Raw genomic sequence first — 21,959 nt, 5'->3', positions numbered from 1 at the left:
AATATAAATGTCATCAAGTAGTAAGTTGGTCACAGAGAATGAGCAAGCACTAAATCATTACACAGATGACCCAGGCTGCACTCCATCCTCAGCCCCATTACATCACTGTTACAGAATCAGAGCGATACTTGATGTTTTCTCCTTAGTTTTAAAACATAAAGATCAGTGGGGCATATTCTGACTTAAAAAGGTACAACAATGAGCTTGATCTAAACAGTGCATTGAAACTGTAGGATATTTATGTAAAAGGGAAAAAGTAATCCTGTTTTAGAGCCAGTAAACCTACAAATGTTAAAACTACAAATCATTATTAGATCAAACTGCCTCTTGTTGGGACCCACAGCCATGGATTACAACATCCGGTACGAACTTTTCTGGAACTTTCAAAATAAATCACATTAACCTACTTCCTGCGCAGCCACGAAAAGGGTAATGGTGGCTGTAGCTAACCCTTTGTTAACTGCTGACGTTTCTTCAAACTTTGTCGCCCTGGACAGCTTTTCCTCAGCGCAGTTCAGAGGTTAGGTTTGGGCAGAGAGAAAAGTAATTTAGAATGAAATGATCTAATCATTTTTTTGTTTTTATGAAGTTTGATTTTGTGTTGAAACTCAACTATTTTAGTGTTAGCAGATTAGCTGTTCAGCACACGTGCTCAGTATGTGTGTTCTGTTTTTGTGTGTGTTTTAAAGTTAAGAAACTTTATTTAGAGGGTGATTTTAAACACAGAAGATCGGCCATAACGTGCCGTCCATGCTTATGCATTTTAACCCTTTATTAACGGTATTTTTAAAGGTGTGTGTTTGATTCTGGTGCTAAGCTATCAGCTTCTTTTGTTAGCTTTCACTGCTAACAAGCTAAGAACACGTGCTTGCCTGCTAAGAACATTCACCCAAAAAGGTTGTTGGTTTTCAATCCAGTAAAATAATATTTCCCTAAACATTATTTTACTAGACTTGATAACTAAGTAAACACCATCAATTCAATTCAAAAATACTTTATTAATCCCAAAGGGAAATTAAATGTTGTTGTAGCTCATTATGAGGGTTTCCTCAAAGAGCCATTGTAGATGCTGATGGCTTAAGCCCCATTTCTCCAGAAAGATTTGGTTATTTTCCAAAATTTGTATTTAAATATTATTTTACTATTTCCTTAATATTTCTTTAAATATTATTTTAATAAATAAAGGCAGCTAATTAAACACCATTGAGAATTAGTCATCCAGAAGGTTGGTTTTATTCACCAGATCATTCTTTAAATATGATTTTATTAAAATAATATTTGATCTGATCTTGCATTGTGAATGGTGGTCTAACGTTGTGCTAATTATTGCCTAAGTTGGTTCCAAGACTAACGTAATTTCATAAACATTGCATGGTAATGTTGCATCACTCTTTCGGTCATGGTTTTCAACCATCTTTTATCAACTTGTTTATATGGTACATAGCCTATTAGTCTTCCTTATTCTTTAACTCTGCTTGGTAATTTAGTTGGATTGTTTTAGCATAGTAAAGAGTTTGTTGATTTAAATATGTTTGACTTTGAGTTGACTTATTTTTGTTAATAAATTCTTGTATTTTAAGAAATTGTGTGAATTCATTCCATATGTGTGCAGAGTTTATGCTGTTCAATAATGTCAGAGCTCGTCTCACACCTTTCTATTTTGTCCTAATACCATCGCCTTACTGGGATGGTATTCACAGGACAATCCTTAACAGACTGAAATATTATTTGATAAAATTATAAAATATAAATATTAAATAATATATTCATAATCACAGCACTATTGTTTTAAAGCAGATAAATGATTTTGAAGTATATTTTTCTGACATAAGCCTTTTGAGCCATGCCTCCATAAAATAGAAAACCATCATACATGGAGGATAATATGTCACCTGGAGCTGCAAAGTGCAACTGCCCAATGTTTTAAATCGAATATTAGTTGTTTGTTTTTCTGACAATGTGGCTTTTCTAACAGGACTTTTTTGAATTGCTGTGTGATCGTTTATTGGCAGCACATTAAAGAATTGAGTGAGAACTCTTACTTTTTCCAAAGATCCTGCAGTGCAGGAAAGGTGTGTGAGGTTTTTGTAAGAGGATGTAATTTCTCTGCATGATCAAAATGTTTCAACTGTGGTTACACTTGTTGAAACTGTGTTAAGCTTTTCACTTTTAATGTGTTATCAGGAAGAACAAAATGTAGATGGACATAGTTTGACTTGTCAAAATATTTCCTCAGAATGTTTTTACAGTCACTCTGCTCTTTAGTGCAGTTAAACCCTCAAGAACAAAATACAGACTGAATGTATACTGCTCACAAAAATAAAGGGAACACTTAAACAACACAATATAACTCCAAGTAAATCAAACGTCTGTGAAATCAAACAGTCCACTTAGGAAGCAACACTGATTGACAATCAATTTCACATTCTGTTGTGCAAATGGAATAGACAACAGGGGGAAATCTTTGGCGATTAGCAAGACACACATAATTTGACTAAATTAATTTCTTAACCAAAAATCCTTATTTATGAATCGAAGCCAGAGATGTCCTCTGGGGTTGTAATTGTAGCCTTTGATAATTACAACCGTTAAATATTCAGTAATAATTGATAACTATTACTAGATGTCACTGTTTAATCAACCGTTTCTGCCGAAACATGGGGACGCTAAAGCCACGTGTTCAATTGGCAAAGTTGAAAACTTACAAGCCTTCTTATTTCTGTAAGCTTAATTGGCTTAGTTTTCTCGTTGGCCAACAGAGGAGAATGAATAAAATCCACGTGGCACGTGGGACTTTTTCTCCAGAGGGATGCGCTTCAGTTGCTGGTCCGGTTTCCAGCGTGAAAAGCAATGGTGGGCCGTCTCATACTCTGTTATATAGTTGACGGTGGCCTCAGAGCTGCGACGCCCCCGTCCTATCAGCCACAGTGGCCGCTGGGATTTGTAGTAGTGGACTGTCCTGGTATACAAAATGGCCAAAAACGCCAGAATGCCTGGTGGCGTCCAGCAATGTGCAAATGGTCCAATATTCAGCAAAACATGGTCTAACAACCTCATGTGGCTGGAGTGTGTCAGCAGTTCCTACAAGATGAAGACATTGAAGCTATGGACTGGCCCGCCCGTTCCCCAGACCTGAATCCGATTGAGATCATCTGGGACATCATGTCTCGCTCCATCCACCAACGTCACGTTGTACCACAGACTGTCCAGGAGTTGGCGGATGCTTTAGTCCAGGTCTGGGAGGAGATCCCTCAGGAGACCATCCACCGTCTCATCAGGAGCATGTCCAGGTGTTGTAGGGAGGTCATACAGACACATGGAGGCCACACACAATACTGAGCCTCATTTTGACTTGTTTTAAGGACATTACATCAAAGTTGGATCAGCCTGTAGTGCGTTTTTCCACTTTAATTTTGTGTGTGACTCCAAATCCAGGCCTCCATTGGTCAATAAATTTGATTTCCATTGATGATTTTTGTGTGATTTTGTTGTCGGCACATTCAGCTTTGTACAGAACAAAGTATTCAATGAAAATACTTAATTCATTCAGATCTAGGATGTGTTATTTGAGTGCTCCCTTTATTTTTTTGAGCACTGTATTTAGCAAAGTGAGACTGTTAGCATCTTCCATTCACTACTGCTATGGTTTACACAAACACTGCATGTCACTTTATGACTGATTGAGGTCAAATTATGGGGATTTAGTTGTTCAGGGAAATGCTGGCACACGACCGTGTGCATCAGAGTAACAATGCTGGTCACCAGTAATACAGCAATTACATCTAACTCAAGTTTGCAATAATGTTTTTTTCATTACAATTGTTGTCTCAAGCAGTCATTTGCAACTGAAGTGTTCTGAAATGTTTGGTCTCTAAGTTATTGCATTTAGACATTTCTCCTAACTTGCACCTCCTCACGGATAAAATTGTTAACTATATCCTCCACTTATTAAATCACATTTTAGTCTAGAGATCTTGCTATCACTACTATCTTCTCAGGTAGTCATTGTGTTTTTTACTGATACTCTAGTTTGGTGTTCTGTTCCTAAGCAACTTTATGATCTGTTCTCAGCTCATATTGTGCTCGTTTTCTTTCTTTGAATCTTTTTTTACATACTTTTTCAATTTCGAACATGGAAATGAATGAAAGTATCACGATCTCACACAGCCCACACAGAACCGAAAAAGAAAAGTTTCAAATGGATCAGTAATGCCCTTTACCTGACATGCAAACCTTGTTCTCAAAAAAGAAATCAGGTGGTAAACACGACATTTAAAGAGAGAACAGCTGGGTACAGTGTCAGAGGAAGCAGCTGCCCTTCATCATCACATGAGCTACCTCTCCCCCAGTCTGTTCGTCAAAACCAGAAAAAGCCACAGCAATGGTTGACTGGTTACAGTGTGCCTGGTTCATAGTGAAGATAGATTCCCGAGGAGCTTTACCAGGAGACACATGGAATACGATCAACTGTATTGAACAATAGCAGCACACTTTCCAACATTCAAAAGAGAAAACTGCACCTGTAAGGGATGGGATTATTTGGGCTTTGCTGAGAAGCAAAAACTGAGAAACTAAGAGAGCTTGCAGGGGCACAACCTCTGCTACAGTGGAAGATAACCAACAGAGGAAGGTGCCAGAGCATGTTTATTCAAGAGCTATCCTCACAGTCAGTGAGGTCTGAGGAGCTGACACCGACAATGTTGAGCTTCGACTTTATTAGTCTCACTGAACACCTGTTTTAGCTGCCTGAAATACTTCATGGTATTAACATTTTTTGCAAAATGTCCTAGTTTCTTGTGTATAGAAAAATACATGACATAAGTGAACAGGGAAAGCAAGTGATTTGCAACCTATAATAAAAAAAAGGCCTGTCAAGACCGACCCCATAATAATAACATCAAGTCCATTACATTTACAACATTTGGCAGATGTTCTTAAGCAAAGAAGCTTATAGCACTGCTCAGTATTCATGATGAAGATGCCAACAGAGTTTGTGAGTCATCGGAGTTGATTCATCTCCCTTTAGTGAAAAAGCTACTTCAAGAGTTGTGAGCAGGGCAAACACGATGCTAGGAAGAACGCAGAGTGCATTTAAATGTACAAATGTATTTTTATCCACCGAGGTGAAGCAAAAAGCTGAACATATTTTTTGTGCTCTGACTCTTTTTCGACATCACATTGTTACATATTTCCTCCTGTACTGGGCTAAAGGGAAAATTTTCTTATTTTGTTTCCAGAGCATTTACTGAATCAGGATTAAATCTTTGACAGAATGACAAGTGAAACTGGAAATTGGAGTTCATACTCGTATGTTAAATAAACAGATTCAAATAAACAGTAGGATTCTGGTCACTTTTAAAGCATGAGCTAAAACAAAGTTAAAAGTCATGTGGGATTAATGCAAACGTGTTTCATGAGGCCTTTGATCTGAGAACAAACTACTACAGCATCTTGCTCATTACGACCACAAAGTTCATTTTATTGGGATCAAATGGGATAAACAACCATAAATAAGAATCTAATTACACATGACCTAACAAATGTGTGGCATGTATTTTTATTAAGCCAATTGAGTCAATACTTTGTAGAATAACCTTTTGCTACAATTCACAGTTGTAGTTACAGCTTGCACATCTAGAGATTAAATATTTCGCTCATTCCTCTTTTGATTGAATAAACAGCATCGGTGAATTACAATTCTCCAATCTCACAGATTCTCAATTAGATTTAGGTCTGGACTTTGACTGGGACATTCTAACACATATGTTTGATCTCTGCCTTTGCTTTGTAACCTTGTTGTTTTTTTCCTGTTGGGAAGTGAACCTCCCCACAAGTCCTACATTTTTTCATAGCCTCTAATGGTGTTTTTTTCCAGTATTGACCTGTATTTTATGTATGATGTGTTTTCTTTAAACATAGAAGTTGAATTTCCCTAGTTCCCTGTTCGAAATGCAACAAAAACACCCTTTCAATTGCAAATCTTGGCTGTTTTCCTCATTAAGATTTTTGTTACCCGGCTTTTCGTCGTAGGTGGACGGTCATATCTCGGTTTGTAGTTCTATCATACGTTTTACATTTTTCGATAACGGACTGAACTGTGCTCCATTTGATCTTCAAGGCTTGGGATGTTGCTTTATAACCTTAGCCTGTACTGAACATCTCAACTTTATATCTGATCTGTCCGCTGTGTTTGTCTTCATGATGTTTGTTCACTAATTCTCTCCAACAAACCTCTGCAGCCGACAGATATAACCACTGGTGACTCAATACGAATAGTCTGCATACTTTTCAGACTTCTATATCTAATAACCATGTATACATCCCCTCCTCACAGGCTCTATGTTTTCCATCAAATATTCGAAACACATTTAGATTTGTGTTGGCAAATAAAGTTTATTTATATACAGGTCCTTCTCAAAATATTAGCATATTGTGATAAAGTTCATTATTTTCCATAATGTAATGATGAAACTTTAACATTCATATATTTTAGATTCATTGCACACTAACTGAAATATTTCAGGTCTTTTATTGTCTTAATACGGATGATTTTGGCATACAGCTCATGAAAACCCAAAATTCCTATCTCACAAAATTAGAATATTTCATCCGACCAATAAAAGAAAAGTGTTTTTAATACAAAAAACATCAACCTTCAAATAATCATGTACAGTTATGCACTCAATACTTGGTCGGGAATCCTTTGGCAGAAATGACTGCTTCAATGCGGCGTGGCATGGAGGCAATCAGCCTGTGGCACTGCTGAGGTCTTATGGAGGCCCAGGATGCTTCGATAGCGGCCTTTAGCTCATCCAGAGTGTTGGGTCTTGAGTCTCTCAACGTTCTCTTCACAATATCCCACAGATTCTCTATGGGGTTCAGGTCAGGAGAGTTGGCAGGCCAATTGAGCACAGTGATACCATGGTCAGTAAACCATTTACCAGTGGTTTTGGCACTGTGAGCAGGTGCCAGGTCGTGCTGAAAAAGGAAATCTTCATCTCCATAAAGCTTTTCAGCAGATGGAAGCATGAAGTGCTCCAAAATCTCCTGATAGCTAGCTGCATTGACCCTGCCCTTGATAAAACACAGTGGACCAACACCAGCAGCTGACACGGCACCCCAGACCATCACTGACTGTGGGTACTTGACACTGGACTTCTGGCATTTTGGCATTTCCTTCTCCCCAGTCTTCCTCCAGACTCTGGCACCTTGATTTCCGAATGACATGCAGAATTTGCTTTCATTCGAAAAAAGTACTTTGGACCACTGAGCAACAGTCCAGTGCTGCTTCTCTGTAGCCCAGGTCAGGTGCTTCTGCCGCTGTTTCTGGTTCAAAAGTGGCTTGACCTGGGGAATGCGGCACCTGTAGCCCATTTCCTGCACACGCCTGTGCACGGTGGCTCTGGATGTTTCTACTCCAGACTCAGTCCACTGCTTCCGCAGGTCCCCCAAGGTCTGGAATCGGCCCTTCTCCACAATCTTCCTCAGGGTCCGGTCACCTCTTCTCGTTGTGCAGCGTTTTCTGCCACACTTTTTCCTTCCCACAGACTTCCCACTGAGGTGCCTTGATACAGCACTCTGGGAACAGCCTATTCGTTCAGAAATGTCTTTCTGTGTCTTACCCTCTTGCTTGAGGGTGTCAATAGTGGCCTTCTGGACAGCAGTCAGGTCGGCAGTCTTACCCATGATTGGGGTTTGGAGTGATGAACCAGGCTGGGAGTTTTAAAGGCCTCAGGAATCTTTTGCAGGTGTTTAGAGTTAACTCATTGATTCAGATGATTAGGTTCATAGCTCGTTTAGAGACCCTTTTAATGATATGCTAATTTTGTGAGATAGGAATTTTGGGTTTTCATGAGCTGTATGCCAAAATCATCCGTATTAAGACAATAAAAGACCTGAAATATTTCAGTTAGTGTGCAATGAATCTAAAATATATGAATGTTAAATTTTCATCATTACATTATGGAAAATAATGAACTTTATCACAATATGCTAATATTTTGAGAAGGACCTGTACTACTAATGTTTCACAGTAAAAAAAAACAATAAAATGCCATAGCAAAATGATTAAATAAGCATAAACATGACATTTTATTTATCAAAAAAAGAATAAAAACGCATCAAAGAAAGTAAAACTGTATCAATAAAGCTGGTTGCTTGTCTCAATAAAAACACCTTTATCTTCTTTTTTTTTAAAAGATTATAATGTCTATGCAGCAAATAGAAAGAGGAATATGACAAAATGTAAAAAGGTACGAGAGGTACAAAGGGCTTTTTGCAAGGCTCTGAATTTTTTATTATTATTATATTGTATTTTAAGTTGTTGTTCTGAGTCACTAGATGTTGGCTGCCCTATAAACACAGGAAGTGTTGGTAGTCCTTCAGCTAGTGTGAACAAATTCAATAAAGGAGAGCCAAAGGTCACTGAGATCAATGTAGTATTCCCTCATCACAGTACCAAAGTTTCTGCTTGGGAATTAAGATTTAAAAGCTGTCAGAACAAACTCCTGAGCTGCACATTTTCCTTTCCTTCACTGCTCCTGAAGTATTTGCAGCGCAGTATAGCATCTAGTTTGCTTGCTGGCATGATCACACACTTCTGAGGGAGCGCTGCACTGTTTGCTAGCTGTTGTGAAGGTACATCTGACCTTACTGAAAGAAAAGGTCAGTTCCTAGTACTGCTGTCAGAAAAGCCTTTAAATACTGTTGAGCTGATCAAGAAGGACATTCATGAATACGAGACAAATATGTACTGCTCTCTCGTAAATCTTTTGGACTTTGAGATACAGACTGTCATACTTGATGGGATTTAAAGCAGCACTAAGGAAATGGAAATCAATGCCATGTCATAATATCTTCAACAGTGAGTAAACTTGATTTGTATTTGCTCCAAAAACTTGACTTGATCATTAAGGACAGTGCCCTGAGGTGGCAGCTGCTCATTCAGGAATGGTAATTCTTTAAATTCATGCATCAGCACATACATTATCATAATTATGCAAAATCTGCACTTTTCTTCAGTTCCATCATCTTCAGAGCCATCATTGTCCAATGCATCAAAATGTGTGACTAACAGAGGGCTGGTTCTGTCTACTTTTCATGCCTCCTTTCCTACTCTACTTCTCTGATGGTGATGGATGCTCTTGAAATCTGCAGGGACAGCCAGTCATTAGGCCGCAGGTAAAGTGAATCATACTGCATGACTGTGCTTAGGGGTTGCCGAGGGACGTTAGGGAGTGTTATGGTTAAAAAGTATAAGGCATGGGACTGAGTTTGAGCTGCGTCATTGGCGAACATCGCAGGGTCACATTGTCATGCAGTACATATAGCAGCCTTCAGATCACACTGTGAGCCAGGGGAGCAGCCGGCAACTGCTGCTATCCATTTGAGGTGACAATGCGCTGATGTCACAAAGTCCTGGCAGTGGCTCTGCAGCATTCTGCCTCTAGGTGTGCATTTGTTTGTGTCAGGAAGGTTTTATAACTATCTGCGCTGCATCAACACTTGTGCAGCTCACATAGATCAGGTAGGAAGTCCAGAATATAACACTGAAAGTGCTTTTCTGTTCACGCAATTCCTTGCAAAAATATTTCTACCCCTTTGAACTTTTTGTGATGTTGGAACCACCATCTTTAAAGTATTTTAAAAGGATTTTATGAGATAAACCAATACAAAATAGTCCATAATTAGGAAGCAGAAGGCAAATAATATATTTTCAAATGTTACAATTAAAAACCTGAAATTCCCACTTTATTATGACTCCCCTAAATAAAATCCAGTGCAACCATTTACACCTGTGTGTAACCTAATCCCAGTACAAACACAGTTGTTCTGTGAAAGCCTCAGACCTTAATTGTGACTTGTTATAGTCTAGCACAACTGCAAACAACTGACAGGCATGATGAAGGGAGTATCAATTAAAGAAGCAGCCAAGAGCTTCAAATTAACTCTAGGGGAGCTGCAGAAATCTACTATTCAGGTGGAAGAAACTGTCGACACAATTAGTCATGCAGTCCATAAATTTGGTCTTTAGAGGAGACTGGAAAGAAGAAAAGCATAAAGAAAACCAAAAGAAGTCGTGCTTGCTGGTTGCCATAAACAAGGTAGAGGACACAGCAAACATAAAAATAGTTGATCTGGTCAGGTAAGACAAAAATTCTGGCCTACATGCAAAACTCTGTGGCAAAGACAAATAAATGTAAATACAGGGCAACCCTGGAAGGAAACGTGAAAAGGCTTAATCATTCAGCAGGGAAACAACCCTGAACCTACAGCCAAAGCTACAATAGATTAAAAGAATCCTAAGACTAAAAGTAGCTCCTGGTGACATCATTCTAAGAAAACTTTTTCGAAATCTACGAGTTTTAGTAGTATTTTCCCTCATTAAGATAAAAGTTATTCATGAAGCATCTTAAACCTTAAGAGAGCTCTTAAAGTGAACAAATGTTAAGAGTGAGGTCGAACTTTTAGTGAGTGTAAGAGTGTTTTATGCAGAGAAGATGGTGGAAAGACTGAGAGAAAGGAGAGATATACTCCGATCAATGAACAACAGTGAATTAATAAACCGCTACGGGCTCGATCGCACAGGTAGCCAACCCCTAAACAGCCAAGTTAATAAGCACATCAACTTCTATAACAATCATACCATGATTAACATAGAGATAATATAAACTTTATCGTCCCGCTACGGGGAAATTAAATAGTTCCAGCGGCAGGACAGATTAAAGGTGCACCTCTAGTAAGGTAATATTAGGAAGGACAAATAAATAATAGAAACAAATTATAACCATGAATATAAAGTGAACAAAAAGACAGACAGTATAGTACAGAATTATTAAAATATTCACAGACTATTTTTTGGACAAAAAGTGGAAAAAAACCCGTAAAAATATAAATAAATATATATATATGTCTATATATAGATATAGATATATATATATATATATAGATATATATAGATATATCTATATATATCTATATATACATCTATATAGATATATATATATATATCTATATAGATATATAGATATATATAGATATATCTATATATCTATACATCTATATAGATATATATATAGATATATATATATATATATATATCTATATATATATATATATATATAGATATATATATATATATATATATATATATCTATATATATATATATATATATATATATATATATATATATAGATATATATATAGATATATATATATATATAGATATATATATATATATATATATAGATATATATATATATATAGATATATCTATATATATATATAGATATATCTATATATCTATATATCTATATATATATATATATATCTATATATATCTATATATATATATATATATATATATATGTATATACAGGGGTTGGACAATGAAACTGAAACACCTGGTTTTAGACCACAATAATTTATTAGTATGGTGTAGGGCCTCCTTTTGCGGCCAATACAGCATCAATTCATCTTGGGAATGACATATACAAGTCCTGCACAGTGGTCAGAAGGATTTTAAGCCATTCTTCTTGCAGGATAGTGGCCAGGTCACTACGTGATACTGGTGGAGGAAAACATTTCCTGACTCGCTCCTCCAAAACACCCCAAAGTGGCTCAATAATATTTAGATCTGGTGACTGTGCAGGCCATGGGAGATGTTCAACTTCACTTTCATGTTCATCAAACCACTCTTTCACCAGTCTTGCTGTGTGTATTGTTGCATTGTCATCCTGATCCACGGCACCGCCTTCAGGATACAATGTTTGATCCATTGGATGCACATGGTCCTCAAGAATGGCTCGGTAGTCCTTGGCAGTGACGCGTCCATCTAGCACAAGTATTGGGCCAAGGGAACGCCATGATATGGCAGCCCAAACCATCACTGATCCACCCCCATGTTTCACTCTGGGCATGCAACAGTCTGGGTAGTACACTTCTTTGGGGCTTCTCCACACCGTAACTCTCCCGGATGTGGGGAAAACAGTAAAGGTGGACTCATCAGAGAACAATACATGTTTCACATTGTCCACAGCCCAAGATTTGCGCTCCTTGCATCATTGAAACCGACGTTTGGCATTGGCATGAGTGACCAAAGGTTTGGCTATAGCAGCCCGGCCATGTATATTGACCCTGTGGAGCTCCCGACGGACAGTTCTGGTGGAAACAGGAGAGTTGAGGTGCACATTTAATTCTGCCGTGATTTGGGCAGCCGTGGTTTTATGTTTTTTGGATACAATCCGGGTTAGCACCCGAACATCCCTTTCAGACAGCTTCCTCTTGCGTCCACAGTTAATCCTGTTGGATGTGGTTCGTCCTTCTTGGTGGTATGCTGACATTACCCTGGATACCGTGGCTCTTGATACATCACAAAGACTTGCTGTCTTGGTCACAGATGCGCCAGCAAGACGTGCACCAACAATTTGTCCTCTTTTGAACTCTGGTATGTCACCCATAATGTTGTGTGCATTTCAATATTTTGAGCAAAACTGTGCTCTTACCCTGCTAATTGAACCTTCACACTCTGTTCTTACTGGTGCAATGTGCAATCAATGAAGACTGGCTACCAGGCTGGTCCAATTTAGCCATGAAACCTCCCACACTAAAATGACAGGTGTTTCAGTTTCATTGTCCAACCCCTGTATATACAAACTCTAGACAAGATACAGTACAATAATCTAAACCCTATATAAACAGAAGTACAATGTAAATGAGGTGAAGATGTATTTGCTGTATTGTACATGTCAGCAGCCTAAATGATCATCTACAATGCTCCTCATCTGTGGAGAAGGTCTCTGGTGTTCTGCTGTCTCCTCTCTAGCTTCTGACAGCAGCAGAAACCAGAGCTGCTCACATTCCAGGCTGGTGCTGAAAGCAGAGGGAACACCACATTGATCTGCTTGGAAATGCTTGTTCGCACCATGATCCCAGCATGCTATGCTCCTCTGTCCAGTTCGGTTTTCTCCACGTTTTGTTCGGTTTGTTTCGGTTGCTTTACCAAATCAAACCTCTTTATACAAGAAGGAGATCAAAGAAAATGCTGACAGGGGATATATGTACAGTTGGGAGAACAAGTATTTAATGCACTGGCAATTTTGCTGGTTTTCCTACTGGCAGAGCATGTAGAAGTTTGCAAATATAGGTACTCAACTGAGCGATGGAACCTAAAACAAAAATCCAGAAAATCACATTGTGACTTTAGCTATTTTGCAAAATGAATGGGCAAAAGATTGTCTCTAGATTACAAAGCTGGTGGAGAGATTTCCCAAAACAGAGCTGCAACTGCAGAGAAAGGTGGTTAACTGCACACCTCTTAAAATGTTTCGTGTAAAAAAAAAAAAAAACACCCCATTCTATGCACATTTTAAAATATTGTTCCTCACAGCTTATTTTCACAGTTAAAAACAAAGCTTTAAAAGATGGTCCCCAGCTGACTACAAACAGAAGATGGAGGTTGCTGCCTCTGCTGAGCAGGATACCCTTCAAACGTTCAGACAGCCATGAGAACCCCCAGAGACCATCAGTTCCTCCTCTGTATCCTGCTCTCACTGCAGCTGCTATTCTCTACAACACACACAATGCATTTATTTCATACAGATGTCCTCCTGGTATGCCTGCCTTATCAATCGAGCATCTGGAGACAAAAAAAAAAAAAAAATCCCTTTATGGGGTACGGCAAACAGGAAGCTGCAAAGTACAGTTAAAACAAGCTCAAAGGCTTCCAGGAATTAATTGAAAGCAGTTGGATCTCAATGTTTATGAAATTAATTTTATTTAGCATGGCAAGTTAAGAACAGATTCTTATTAACAATGACTTGATATGTTCTGCTATGGTATGGATCATTCAGAGGTGCATGGATTAGACAAAGTAGCATGAACCCCTGCAGAAGAACAGCTGTGCAGTCAAATTACAGTAAATGAAACTGAAAACTGTTTGCTGAGGGTGTCAGTTGTGTCGTCTTATCCGTTTCTCCCAATAGCTCCTGCAACTGATGTGGCATCAAATAACAGAAAGCCTTTAGTTTCTTTTCACAGACATGCTCAGTCTCTAGACATTTGCATGTCTTCACACACCAAAACAATAAGGTAATTTTGAATTATTGCTGTAGTAGACTTGTTTCAGCTGCATTTAGCAGGCCTGATAAAGATTAGGGGAAAAAAAAAAAAAAAAAAGAAAAGAAATTTGTTGCAGTAGCAAAATAAAAAAGCTATTTTACATGTGTTCACATTTGAGTGTATTAAAACTTCAGTCCATGACTTTCTCCTAACCTGGGAAAGTCAATTCATAAGTGACATGACACAAAGGTCCACTTGTTTTAGCCTCTGGCTGCTAACCTAGACAAGGAACCATTAAACCATTAATTCCCTTTTATAACCTATGCAGGTAAAGACATGACAAACCTGCCAACTATTGGAAAAAAAAATAAAATACTTGAGAATCTTTAGTGTCATTTCTTTGAAGGTTGTTAAAAACCGATTTAATAGTTAGTGAAAATTATAAGATTAAAAGCAGATGAAGTCTTGTTTTATTGCCAGAGGAGTTCTGGAAACTTGTACAAGATGCTGGTTGACAGTTCCAGGCTTGCTAAAACAACTCATCTTTAATAGAATAACCAACCTCATTCAGTTTCACTTTAATAGTCCTGTATGGAAGTGTTTTCTCCAGCCTCTTTCAGTTCTGTAAGATGAAATCTGATAATGGAAAAAAAAAAAAAAAAAAAGCCACTAGAGACAATGGTAGGCAACATTCACTTAATAGTTTGTGCAGTCATTTGAGAGCTTTAACAGGCTTTTCACAATGACCCACCACCCACCTGCAGTAGACAGTATGCATAGATTGAACTGAGGTTTAATGCAGTAGGAAGCAGAAAAGTCAGCCTCTTGACAAAGGACCACATGGCTGGATTCTCAAAATGTACCTGCAGAAATTTTGGCAACTGAGTTTAGACACCCTTACAATTTTATAGAGTGAGGGACAAGGTCAATTTAGGGTTACATGACCATCTAGTTAATGTTTGAAACCAATTTTAAGTTAATCTGATTAGATGGAAAATACTCAGATGCTACTTCACCAATACCCTTTAAAGCAGGGCAATACTGCCATCTAGTGATGAAAGGAAACAATGTTAGAGCAAAATAAATTTTTATTGCATTACCAAATATATAAACATACAAAAATCACAGCATACATGAAAGGTTAAACAGCAGCTGTTGGCCCTTCAACTGGCATGGACAACATCCTGTAAACAAAGCAGCCAAATAAATGGAACTTCATTAATGCAAGAACTCCAAGGCTGCAAGTCACCTCACCATGTTCATATCCTCAATGACAATGCCCTTTCCTAGAACCTCAAGGTCACTTTCTGTATCATTCTTGGAGGCATATTCCTCACTGTCTGTCTCTTCAGTGCTGATCTGAAGAGAGAAAAAGCTACAGTTGAAGACAATTTTAGGATGCATTCAAAAAAAAAAAAAGTCTAAAGATTGTGTCAACTCTAGTCCACAAGAGCCAACATGTCTTCAATGCATCTATAAATGGCTAAATAACTTAAGCATGTCAGGTCATTTAGAGGGATGCAATGAGCCAGAGATTTGATTTAGTCAAGAACAGTTCAAGAGCTAAGACACTGGCCCCCAGGACTGACAACACCGACTTGCATTACAGCAACACTAACTGGCCTGACATTGCTGTCAAATTATATACACACTTCAAACCTCATAGTCAGGATCCTCTGGGTCTTCATCAGGAAGTTCCTTAGAAAGAACCTCCACCCAGGAAGGTTGCTCCTCCTCCTCCTCATCAAGCTCATCCTGTTTTCTCTTGCTGCCCTTTCCACAGGGTTTAGTGGGAGAAACGCTGCTTTCTAGTCAGAGAACATTAATATTTGCAGTAATTCATAGGGGAACTAACCAAGCAGTTTTATAACATTAAAAGTAGAAAATCTGTCAACTTCAGTTTTGTTGAACCTGATGATCAGCAGTTGTGGATAACATGCATCACAACCCATTAGGGCAGCACAAGCACTTGAAATTAAGTGCCTTCACCTGCAACAAGTTTTAAAATGTCCAGGTAATGAGTGGGTGGCTTCATTCCTATGCATTTTTGTGGATGAGCATTGCAAGATCTGGCAGTAGGCCTCAGCTGGTATCCAATTATATGCAAAAGGCCTTGGTTGAAGTTTAGTTTTAAATTAACTCATATGCAACCACTAGTTGGCAGCAAAGTTTAAGCAGGGGCCTAAACAGAGTCCTTTGTTTTAGTTACAGTTCTGCACACACTGCTACAAAATACATAAACCACATTTTGTACTTCAGAATTTACATTACACTTTTGATAAGGTCTGCCATCAAGAAAAAAAATAAATAAATACAGTTCTGTTAGGGCTGAAGAGCATCACTATAACTGGTACGAGCCCAAAACTGCCAACTCAAACCCATTTGCTCTAGGACTAAAGAAAATTGTATTGACTCAAGAACCACCAAATTCTTTGAGAAAACCGAGGCTACGTTACCTGGGGACAGGGAACGCCCAATGCTGCTGGACACCGGATAGCCCAAGGCGGCCTGCGCCCTGCAGGGTAGGATGCGCAGCAGCAGTCGGGTGACCCGGTACAGGCGCTTACGGCCGGTGAGACTTTGGCGCGCCGGGCTGGAAGTCCCGGGGCTGGAAAGGGTTCTCTCTTGAGGCGAAGTGAGGCCCAGCACCCACCAAACTCCGCGGTAGGCCCTAAGCTACAAATGTGAGCCAAGTTAGTCAACCTCTTAAAGAGTTCAGGCCACGTCGGTTGTGAGAGAAACTTACCACGATGCTGAAAGGCCAGAGGAGGCCGCGCACAAGGGAGCGGAGCACGCCGTCTCTCCTCACCACTCGGCCCTACAGGTGGAGGCACAGACGGCGAGAAGCTCAGAACAACCATACTAAAAGACACATGTCCGCGGCGTGTTTCAGCAGTTTATCCTCACCTCAGTGTTCCCAAGCTGCTCCACAGATTCTCCGGCAGTTTGAAAAGACATGGTTCTGTGGGACAAAACCTGGACCTGACAGGTCTGCAGTGAGGAAGAGACGCTCCGGTATTTTACTGAGGAGGGTGAGACCTAAAATGTACCCCGAAATTACAACGACGTGGCCAATGAGCGCAGACAAATGCACCTGGCTTAATCAACACAAACCAATCAACATGGCCTGCTAATTAACTCCCACCAGATGGGCCCCATGTGGGCTAAATGTGTAGACTCTAGGAAAAACCCAGGTAAGTCTACTTTAGTGATAGGTTATATAAAGAACAGCACACTTATTTTTGTTTGTTTTTTCAAGCTTCCCATTCATGATAAATGAGATATTAAACATTTGTGTTTGCTGTATTCTCATTTGAAGAAAAAATATGCAGTCTACAATAAACAGTATTAATTCACATCATGGTAATGGTGTGTTTGGATGTCCTTTTTTAATGGACAACAGTCTACATACAGATACTGAGAAAAAGCTCAAATCTTTTGCAAAGAAACAAAACAATATAATAATCCACAAGACCATATGGGAAAATTTCTGAGAAGAAAAAAAAAAAAAAAAAAATTTTATAAAGGGAAAAGGCATCCATTACTGAGACTCACATAATTCAAACCTGTAAAATAAAATTAGATTTCAACAAATGCCTGTTCTAATGATGAATTTGTCCAGTGATTTTAGGTTAAAACTTGTGGTTTAAGAATAAGAGGGGTTTTAAAAACAGCTTCAGTGTTCTTAAATAATGTCTCAGAGAACCACATCTGCTGGTGAGAGATGAGGGAGAAGTGTCCAGGAATACCAGAGACACCTCTGTCTTTTATGGTTAATGTAAAGGTTTAGGACTTGGTGAGTTACTTCGGCATGGGCTCTGCTTAAAGACAATAAAAGATATATAATTATTGCAATAATGTTTATTATCTTTATCGTTTTAGCTGTGTTTCTCTACTTTATTTATTTGACAGCATTGTTTCATGAGGATCAAATTAGAATATGTGAAGTTGGCTTTAAATCAGTCTATATTACTGGATTTAATTCACTAAATGTGTGCGTGCCTTGAGAGGACTTTGTTGTCAATTGCTGCTACAAAAAGAAATTTAATTAAGTTAAATTGGAAAACAACATTTGACAACAACTGGACTTTTTCCATATTTGGATGATGGACTGATCGGTGCCTTGTGAGGTGTTCAAAGCTTGGGACATTGTTTTTTAACCTAACTCCGCTTTAAACCTCTCTACAGCTTTATCTCTGACCATTTTGATGCATTTCTTGTTCATCATTAGTGCTGCACCATACATCTCAAATGAATCTTTATTTCAATATGTCTGTACGTAAAATGCATATCACAATCACCTGGACTTCAAAAAGTGATAGCAAATTATTTAAGAGCCATCTATTCAGGCTACCTATGCCTGTGGTGTATTTAGTGACACTCGTTTAATGCAGCATCAAAACGTTTAGAGGAAAGTGGTGGTAAAGTGTTCAAGTCACTGAGAAATATAACTAAGCTAATGCCAAAACAACGGGCATTAGTCGGAAGCAACTTATCAATAAAAACTTGTTAAAATTGAAATAATTAACTTTTTTTTCAGTAGCCTGATTTATTATTTATTATCTGGGGTTTATGTTTAGTATGAACCCAAAGCAGAAAGACATTAACACTATTTAATTATTTGTTTATTTATCGAAAGGCACATGCTGCATTTACCTATATTATCACATATTTCATGTTTTCCTGAACTTGTGCAGCACTTCCAGTTCACAACTATGCCCTACTTCATGCTGGTCTATCACACATGTGGCTGTGGTTGTGACAAAATACAGAAGCGTTGGGTTGAGCAACTAGATAAGCAACATTTATCAGGAGACAAGAGTGTGATGTGTTGCTCTGCCTACTGGCAGGGGACTTTGTCACAAACATGATTGTCCTGCTAACCTCATAATCAAATATTAAAACTGGGTCTGGGTCATGCCAGGTTGTTTTACATGCATGTTCTGTTCTGCATGCCAAAAAGCATGCAAAGGAAGTTCACAAACATAAAAAAGGAACCAGTGTAGATATATATAGCTTAGGTGAGGGCATTTTTAGAAATATTTTTTAACTGCTGTTCATTTGGTTCATTCCTCATTGAATGAGCAACACTGAAATACCTTCATATCTACACCCACCCCCACCATAACTTCAATTTTTAGCAAAGTGTCTTTAAAGTAAACATAATTTTAATAAGGTTGACCTATTTATTACTCTACACTTGGAAGCAATATTTTAACAAGCCATACATCTTTCTGTTTGGTACCTATAAAACAAGAAATAAGTCAAAGTTTCTATTTTATTGCTACACTTTTTTAGACTCTATTGAGGGTAATACCTCACCGGTCATGAAAACTAATCCTGAAACATTTTAATCTTAACAAGTGGTATTTGCTGTGGTTTAATATTACATTACTGTTCAGTGGTGCTGCTTCAGACCTCAAGAGGCAGGCAGACGCTATTTCTGTTGTTGTAGCTACTTTGCATCTGAAGAGCTCTGAGAGACAAGTCCTTAACCATGCTTCCGTACAAGAGCAGCTCCCTAATTGGTAACCATTTCCGGCTTAGTTTTCTGTGTCCTTTTATGCGTTTAAAGAAAAAATAAATAGCTGGAACTAGATGAGTATAAAAGGCTCCTGTTGGCCCTCCTCTTGCCAAACTACAAGCAAGCCTGTGTTCAGCGGTAGTGGAAGACGTACAAAATGGATAAGCAACCAGTGACAAGGACGTTCAGTTTTGGTGATATGTGCAGTGGAAACAAAGCTTCAGAAGATTTCTCCACAGTCAGGAGACACAGCAATGCCAGGGACTGCTGTGGGTCACCGGCAGCACAAAGTTCTTTGGATGCTCTACAGACTCACAAACAAGCCGCGAGAACATCTTTGCAAACGTCCTGACCCCAGATAGCATCCCGCAGTTTACTATACCAAGTCTGTCAGTTCAGACCAGTTTAAGATCACTGGACAAGGAGACCGAGGACAATGAAGCAGGGTCAGAGGGAGAACCAAGGAGCTGTGGGGCAAACATATCTTCATCCACCTCCTGCTCCAGTTTGCTCCTTTTAGGCCGCAAAGCTGAACGGTGTCTTTCAGACCCTTTAGCCAAGAGGAGATCTCTCCTTCAACAAGACATAGCTTTACCTAACTCCAGCAAAACACCCTTCCCTGCCTGGACACAACGAGTAAGGCTGCCCTCTCCCTGCCACACCTCACCAAAGTCACCACACCGTAAGGCTTTGTTACCTTAAGCCAGAGCCCTCATATGGTGAGTGAGGAGGCACTACAAGTCCTTCTCAAAATATTAGCATATTGTGATAAAGTTCATTATTTTCCATAATGTCATGATGAAAATTTAATATTCATATATTTTAGATTCATTGCACACTAACTGAAATATTTCAGGTCTTTTATTGTCTTAATACAGATGATTTTGGCATACAGCTCATGAAAACCCAAAATTCCTATCTCACAAAATTAGCATATTTCATCCGACCAATAAAAGAAAAGTGTTTTTAATACAAAAAACGTCAACCTTCAAATAATCATGTACAGTTATGCACTCAATACTTGGTCGGGAATCCTTTTGCAGAAATGACTGCTTCAATGCGGCGTGGCATGGAGGCAATCAGCCTGTGGCACTGCTGAGGTCTTATGGAGGCCCAGGATGCTTCGATAGCGGCCTTTAGCTCATCCAGAGTGTTGGGTCTTGAGTCTCTCAACGTTCTCTTCACAATATCCCACAGATTCTCTATGGGGTTCAGGTCAGGAGAGTTGGCAGGCCAATTGAGCACAGTGATACCATGGTCAGTAAACCATTTACCAGTGGTTTTGGCACTGTGAGCAGGTGCCAGGTCGTGCTGAAAAATGAAATCTTCATCTCCATAAAGCTTTTCAGCAGATGGAAGCATGAAGTGCTCCAAAATCTCCTGATAGCTAGCTGCATTGACCCTGCCCTTGATAAAACACAGTGGACCAACACCAGCAGCTGACACGGCACCCCAGACCATCACTGACTGTGGGTACTTGACACTGGACTTCTGGCATTTCCTTCTCCCCAGTCTTCCTCCAGACTCTGGCACCTTGATTTCCGAATGACATGCAGAACTTGCTTTCATCCGAAAAAAGTACTTTGGACCACTGAGCAACAGTCCAGTGCTGCTTCTCTGTAGCCCAGGTCAGGCGCTTCTGCCGCTGTTTCTGGTTCAAAAGTGGCTTGACCTGGGGAATGCGGCACCTGTAGCCCATTTCCTGCACACGCCTGTGCACGGTGGCTCTGGATGTTTCTACTCCAGACTCAGTCCGCTGCTTCCGCAGGTCCCCCAAGGTCTGGAATCGGCCCTTCTCCACAATCTTCCTCAGGGTCCGGTCACCTCTTCTCGTTGTGCAGCGTTTTCTGCCACACTTTTTCCTTCCCACAGACTTCCCACTGAGGTGCCTTGATACAGCACTCTGGGAACAGCCTATTCATTCAGAAATTTCTTTCTGTGTCTTACCCTCTTGCTTGATGGTGTCAATAGTGGCCTTCTGGACAGCAGTCAGGTCGGCAGTCTTACCCATGATTGGGGTTTTGAGTGATGAACCAGGCTGGGAGTTTTAAAGGCCTCAGGAATCTTTTGCAGGTGTTTAGAGTTAACTCGTTGATTCAGATGATTAGGTTCATAGCTCGTTTAGAGACCCTTTTAATGATATGCTAATTTTGTGAGATAGGAATTTTGGGTTTTCATGAGCTGTATGCCAAAATCATCCGTATTAAGACAATAAAAGACCTGAAATATTTCAGTTAGTGTGCAATGAATCTAAAATATATGAATGTTAAATTTTCATCATGACATTATGGAAAATAATGAACTTTATCACAATATGCTAATATTTTGAGAAGGACCTGTACTTTGCCAGGCTGGACTGCACCGCCTAAAGAGCAA

The 21,959-nt window shown here is 39.2% G+C and overlaps 1 protein-coding gene and 1 long non-coding RNA gene across 3 annotated transcripts; both read right to left on the bottom strand.

Moving 5' to 3' along the window:
* Window positions 1-13,170: 13,170 nt before the first annotated feature.
* On the bottom strand, window positions 13,171-14,923 carry LOC124874408. Of its 2 annotated transcripts, none has more exons than XR_007039796.1 (3): window positions 14,818-14,923; window positions 14,622-14,695; window positions 13,171-13,637 (listed from the first exon to the last, which is right to left on the bottom strand). It is a non-coding gene; the product is annotated as an uncharacterized LOC124874408 (long non-coding RNA). The 2 variants fall into 2 exon arrangements; XR_007039795.1 differs by lacking the exon at window positions 13,171-13,637 and adding an exon at window positions 13,757-13,992.
* Window positions 14,924-15,129: 206 nt separating this feature from the next.
* Window positions 15,130-17,195, bottom strand: org (oogenesis-related gene). The gene is made up of 6 exons (XM_047375536.1): window positions 16,967-17,195; window positions 16,806-16,877; window positions 16,516-16,735; window positions 15,719-15,867; window positions 15,314-15,418; window positions 15,130-15,243 (listed from the first exon to the last, which is right to left on the bottom strand). Exons 1-6 carry the CDS (start codon window positions 17,015-17,017, stop codon window positions 15,223-15,225), a joined length of 618 nt encoding a protein of 205 aa, XP_047231492.1. The 5' UTR covers window positions 17,018-17,195; the 3' UTR covers window positions 15,130-15,222.
* Between the last annotated feature and the right edge of the window lie 4,764 nt (window positions 17,196-21,959).

The sequence above is a fragment of the Girardinichthys multiradiatus genome, chromosome 9 (genome assembly GCF_021462225.1).
Source record: "Girardinichthys multiradiatus isolate DD_20200921_A chromosome 9, DD_fGirMul_XY1, whole genome shotgun sequence".
Classification (NCBI taxonomy): domain Eukaryota; kingdom Metazoa; phylum Chordata; class Actinopteri; order Cyprinodontiformes; family Goodeidae; genus Girardinichthys; species Girardinichthys multiradiatus.
The sequence above is the reverse complement of the archived record's forward strand: the minus strand, read 5'-3'. Positions and strand labels throughout refer to the sequence as shown.